Source organism: Triticum urartu, chromosome 6A (assembly GCF_056163025.1).
Source record: "Triticum urartu cultivar PI428250 chromosome 6A, HENAU_Tu73, whole genome shotgun sequence".
Taxonomy (NCBI): domain Eukaryota; kingdom Viridiplantae; phylum Streptophyta; class Magnoliopsida; order Poales; family Poaceae; genus Triticum; species Triticum urartu.
In genome coordinates, this window is record NC_141878.1 from 578,132,127 (window position 1) to 578,138,693 (window position 6,567).

At 48.0% G+C, this 6,567-nt stretch overlaps 1 protein-coding gene across 1 annotated transcript; it reads left to right on the forward strand.

The window, feature by feature from the left end:
* The first annotated feature begins 2,852 nt into the window (after positions 1–2,852).
* Positions 2,853–5,646, forward strand: LOC147966584 (NAC domain-containing protein 77-like). The gene is made up of 3 exons (XM_087528962.1): positions 2,853–3,517; positions 4,562–4,848; positions 4,960–5,646. The coding sequence occupies exons 1-3, from the start codon at positions 3,340–3,342 to the stop codon at positions 5,428–5,430; spliced, it is 936 nt and encodes a 311-aa protein (XP_087385088.1). The 5' UTR covers positions 2,853–3,339; the 3' UTR covers positions 5,431–5,646.
* Positions 5,647–6,567: the final 921 nt, after the last annotated feature.

The window sequence follows — 6,567 nt, forward strand, 5'->3', positions numbered from 1 at the left end:
AAAAGCATGCCCGCTTGGCACCGATGAAGGGGTGCCGAGGCTCTTGTTGGTCCCTCTTGCATGGAGGGATATGGATGCAAGTCGGGACATCAGCCTCGGGTGGAAATTGTGTCGCTGATAGTGGTTGTGGCGTATTGGCTTGCCCCCACAAGTTTAGTGTCAAAGCTGAAGAATAGACGTGGCGTAGTGGTGCTCGCCTATCTCAGTTGGCACCACATCATAGAAGCCTTCAGTCTCATCGGATCTAGGTGTTAGTCGGGGTGGATGGTGCAGCAAAAATCCATATCGATGATGCGGTCTTCATCTCCTTCCATGGAGGGTTGGAATTTTTGTATGTTATGTCCCTCCTCTCCAAATGACATTCTTTTCATTTGCAACTATGTCTTGCAACTTTCATCTTGTGTGTGATTTGAAATTGTGATAGTGGTGTCCGCAACGATCTCAGCTTATGTGATGGGCATTCCTGAAGTCCACCCATTCGAGCTTGGTTGCTAATAGCTCATTTGGGTTCTAGGATGAACCATTCCGAGTGTCGACAGTGATGCCCTTCAAATCAGGGCGACAAAGGAAGGCCCTGTTTGGCTACGTAGATGGATGGTGTTGTGAGTCTAATGTAATGCCCCCCCCCCCCCCCCCGGGGCGCGCTTTTGCTGGTGCTAGCCCCGAAGGTGGATGATAGCATTGGCGTTTCAAGCTGCGCTTCTTCTAATCGCGTGTCTTGCCTTACCCGCAAGTTGTTTTGTAGGCATGTTTATTTGCTGCACGGGGCTTACTAATTTAAGGTCGGGCATGCCACGTGGTTCCATTAGATCATGCAATCATCACAGCCATGTGTACACGCAGCAGCGGGCAAATCCGACTGTAGGCACCATGGCGCGCTGGAAAAAATTACGCAGAACGTTCGTTCCATAAGAGCATCTTCAACAGGCGCCGAACGCGGCGCACGCAAAAAACAGCTTTAGCGCGCGCCCATCGTCTGATTTGGCGCGGCGTGCAGCGCCCGCTCGAGCAACCGCGCTAAAATGCAGCGCGCGCGACTCGCACAAACAACATATGCATTCGTAAACAGAAGCAAAAAGATCAAAACAAACAAAAATAAATAGTTCAATTTCGTTTATTACAACTCAAACAAATAATTTATCGTTCAATACAACAAATAGTTCAACAATACAATAACAAACGCCGAGCGGCAGCGAGCGCGCGGGCGCTGTTCGTCGGAGGACCAGCACGCGCGCGGGGCGGCTGGACTAGAGGGGAGCGGAGAAAGCGCGCACGGGGCGGGGATAGGCCGGGGAAGCGCCGGAACGGTCGCCGGGTGGCGCGGTCGGCGGCGGCGGCGCGGCTGGATGGGGGTGGGAGGTGCGAGCGAGCGCGCGATAGTCCAGCGCGCGGGAGCGCGCGCAGCAAATAAGCGGCGCGCGATTGCGTTTCGGCCCGCGCGCTGGACTACGTATGCCGCGCGCGCTGTTTTCGCGCGTCCGCTGGAGCAACTATTCCGGTTACGCGCGCGGTAAAACGGGGGATTTTACGGCGCGGCACTAGTTTGGCGTGCCTGTTGAAGATGCTCTAAGAAATCCGTTAAAGAAATAATCTCTTCGTTCAGGTGGACAACATGCCCCGTAATAATTGATTCCTAGTGGAAAAAGGACTCGTACAGTACACATGGGACTGGAGGGAGTGGATGCTGGGTGTATATGACGCGTATGCTCCAACAACCGTATACCATGATATGTACTGATCACGACGGCCGGTACACGTACGTTATGATATATACGCGCGTGCCACCTTTTATTCCGTCGCCTGGATCGTACATACTGTGCTTGAATAGGGTAGCTGCATGTGCGCTAATCAACGTACGTACACGGGCAGTTGCCGTTCCATATTCATCTCTAATCCCTCTCCTGGAGAGAATCTGATGGTGCGTGGCGAGCTAGCACGCCGCACGTACACATTCAAACATATACATAGTGATTGGGCATCGTATCGATCGTTTCTGCCGTCTTCACATCGTTATCGTCATATTTCATATTGCAGTGAGCAAAAGGTTAGGTTGTTGATAGGTGCTTAGCTGAAACGATGAAAGCATTGCTGACGTGGCAGTTCCTTAGCGCGGGCATGCACGTACGCCACCACCTTTAACTCTCGGAGAAGAGAAGAAGAACAGTACATACTGTAAATTGGGACACATGATAGATATTAAGATTAAATTGATCATACGTTTTGCTTTTTATAACAGATAAAAGGAAGTGATAATAAACATAATAAAAATAGTATGTAGATACACGTACGTTCCTTTCTTTAAGTTAATCACACAGCCATAATTAATCCCCAGCTATGTATGCCTCCGTTGGTTGCTTGATTAAGCACCATGCTAATTAATCGATGCCCTGTTAATCCTCTGTACGATCACATATACACTTACTTGCAAGCAAAATTAACAAGCCAGACACGTGCGTACGCACACAAAAAGCGAGAGGAGATACGTATCTAGAGAGAGAGATGATGATGATGACGACGATGTAACGATGAACAGTGCTAACTATATGTGGAGTGTGATGATGGACTAATAATTAGCCCTGGCTGATGCTAAATGTGGCCGCGTCGACAGTGCCACATATGTTGCTGCGAACATCACTGTGGGGCTTCCTTGCGAGGTTGGGTCACCTCCTCCCCTCCTCTTCTCTCTTCCTCCCACCAGCGACCTAGCCACATCGATCGAGCATCGCCGCCCCGATTGATCGCGACACGGGCGCAAAAGCATGTCCTCTCCCCACCTCCTCCGTCTCCGCTTAATTTCTCCAGCCCCTGCTCCTGGAAGTTAATAGAGTACAGAGTACTTGCTCCATTGCTGGCTCTGATCCGTCCGGCGCATCAGCTTCTCGCGCCGGCCGACGCGCACACGGCACACGCAGGGAGGTTGACGGAGACCTCCGGACTGGCCGAGCTAGGGGGTAGACAGGCCTTTGTAGGAGTACTACAAGTATAACCCCGGCCTTGTTGCTTGCTCCCCTACGCTTCTTCCTTCTGGCTACATACAATTATTCCTTCCGGTCCGGGCTCTGGCATCGCCAAGCTATATATTTCCTTCCTGCCAACCTCCCTATCCCAACCTCATTCATACAAACTCAAGCTATAGCAACATAGATATATGCCCTGCCTAATCTCTGCTACCTAGATACCTGCCTTATACTTTCTCTCCTTCTCCACTATCTTGCTAGCTCAATTTGGTGCTGTACTGGAAGCGACATCCATAGATTTCTAAGCCATATCTATCCATAGATTGTAGAGAGAGTTTAGCAGGAGGAGGGTTCATAGAGAAGATAGTGCATAGATATTTCCATGGGGCTGCGGGACATCGAGATGACGCTGCCGCCGGGGTTCCGGTTCTACCCGAGCGACGAGGAGCTGGTGTGCCACTACCTGCTCAGCAAGGTGGCCAACCAGCGCCTCTCCGGAGGAGCCGCCGGGACCATGGTGGAGGTCGATCTGCACGTCCACGAGCCATGGGAGCTGCCAGGTCAGTTTATTACTATTATTATTTTTATTTAGATCAAAAGGCTCCTCTCCTCTGTTCCATTCACTTTTTCCTACTACTCCATTAATTACCACAGTTAGCTATCCCCTCAATTTTTTTTACCAGTTCGTTAGTTACTACGGAGTACTCGACCCATCTCCAGTCCCTCTCCACTAATCTTTACTAGCTACTCGATCGATCTTGATCCAGTACGTTTTTAGTCCCTCTCTAGCAAGCTACATATCTCTCTTAATTAATTTAACTTCATTCCATGGAATGATTAACTAAGCACGCAACCGTGTTTTATTGGCTCTAATTCGGACTTGTCCTCATTATTATTGATTAGTGCACTAAATTAGTGCTCATTCCGTCGGGATTTATTAGGCTCTCTCGTATTTTGAGTCAAATCTTGACCATCTATTTGACTAACAAAATACAATGATATTAATTTTTGTGACATACAGTTTACATTTTATTAATTAAATCAATGATCAAATTTTATTCCAAAATAAGAGGAGGTCTAATAAAATCCGACGGAGTTACTAGTACTACTACTCATCAACTTGTGATACTGCTCTGCACTATATACATGCATATATGCAATTCCTGCAACCGCTGTGTTGTTTCTAGCACAAGTTTCCTCTTAGGATTTTGAGTGGGTTACCACCACAAGCATGAACTTCCTATAATTAATCTGTCAAGTGGGCAGCATTGTTTGCATTTTTTTTTGGATTAGTTAAGGAACTGGCTTGGATGTGGCATTTTATATCAGCATTTTCCCACCCCCTCCTTCCTTGGAGTATTTGCCTATTTCAACAAACAAACTTAAAATTCCCCATTTTTTTGAACTTCGTTTCAATATTATTTTTTACTAAATGAAGGATAAATGCATATATACTTTCTTTTGCCTCTCAACCTCTCTTTCTATGTGTAATTGTACAACCTGATATGATCTATCATCTATCACGTTTGCGTATACACTTGGTCATCCACCGAGGCCATTCTGTTGCTAATTTTGCGTATGGCTCCATCCATGGTGGTATGCAGACGTGGCGAAGCTGACCACGAACGAGTGGTACTTCTTCAGCTTCCGTGACCGCAAGTATACGACGGGGCTGCGCACCAACCGCGCCACCAGGTCCGGCTACTGGAAGGCCACCGGCAAGGACCGCGTCATCCGCAGCCTGAGGTCGTCCTCTTCCCGCTCCGGTCGTGACGCCATTGTCGGCATGCGCAAGACCCTCGTCTTCTACCGCGGCCGCGCCCCCAACGGCATCAAGACCTGCTGGGTCATGCACGAGTTCCGTATCGAGAACCCTCACTCCCCACCCAAGGTGGGTTTAATTGTCATGCTCTTGCAATATAAACCTGATCTTAATTACCTGAGTTTTTAATCGATAGGCGGTGCTAATATGCTTGTTTGCATTTGAATTTTGTTTGTTCAGGAGGACTGGGTGCTGTGCAGAGTTTTCCACCAGAAGAAAGCCGACGCGGAGTACGCCATGGACGGCAAGCAGGAGCCCGGCGGCGGCGGCGTGGCTCACAAGGCTGCTGCCGTGAGCGGATCCAACTACGTAAGCTCCTCGTCCTGCTACGATCCGGATCAGTATCAGCACTCGCCTTCCGCGCCGTTCCCTTCCCTTGGCGCTGGCGGCCACCATTACCAGATCACGTCCTGTGATCATCACCACCCCGACGGTGCAGCAGGCGTCTTGCACAGCAATGTGGACGCTTTCGCCGGCATGCCGCAGCTGCTGAGCTACGAAACTACCCTCGACTTCAGCCAGCTACTCCAGGGAGGCGCCAGTGCAGCGGCGGGTTTGAGAGACGGCGCCGATGATCAGTGTGGCGGGGCGCTGATGGATCTAGGGCTGCAGGTGCAGGAGGCGCACTACAACTACAACAGCTTGATGTAGATGTGTATATATGATGTAGATCGGTGGGTGATGCATGCCGCTATACGTTAGTTGACACAAATCGGTACGTTGACTCGTGTGCAACAAATCATAAGACCGGGGAAGTAGACAAGCTGATCATTGACCGGTACACCGGCTACGATAAGACGCACACCCAACGGTACAGGTATGGACATTTGTTACATAGTATATACGAAGCGCCACTCTTCATACCGATCTAATAAACTTCATCATCTTTCTCGCAAAAAAAAAACTTCATCTAAAAAAATGATCTGTATATTTCTGCTGCCAAGAAGAACTTATTTCCTCTTGAAAGCTTAATTACTATACCCGCGTTCCATAATAATTGATGTTTTGGGCTTGTTCAAAGTCAAACTTGTTTAAGTTTAACCACATCTTTAGAAAAATGTATTAACATCTGAAATACCATATTAGTCTCATGGGATTCTTTATGAAATAATTTTCGGTACTACGTGTATTTCGTTTTGTAGATGTTGGCACATTTTCTATAGAGTTGGTCAAAGATAAACAAGTTTGACTTTGCACAATCCAAAAACTTGAATTATTTTGGAACGGGGAAGTAATTAGGATTCACAAATTGTATTCTACGAAGGATCAAGTAATGTAGAAAATTCTAATTCAAGATACGAGAGAGGCGTCTACCCCATGAAGCACCGATAGATTTCTTCAGCCAAGATGACATATGCTGTCTCCAAGGCTTCTCAATAATCTCAATGAAGTAGCATCATCGCATAGGCCATGCATTCATGGATATATTTTTTCCAGCAAGAAGGCGAATGCCCCGCCATATACTGAGGCCCTTAAAGTTTACAACTAGCAAGCCGAAATGAAGTCTTGAAAGGAAACTAAAAAAAGGTTCAATACATGGTCGGAAGAGACCAAAATTAGCTAATCAAAGACAAAACATGCCCACGAGCCGCCCAGTAGCACACGCTTGCACCGGACAGGAAGCTCCCCCAACTTTTGTTGTCCTGTTGTGATGTGACATGAAGCTCCCAAAACCTTGTTCAGAGTTTGTCAATGAAGAAGTCACTGTGCGGTCGGTCCTACAGTCTCCCCATTGGCTTCCACAGCTGCAATAACAAAGCCCTTTACAAATGAGATCCGCCAGGTGTT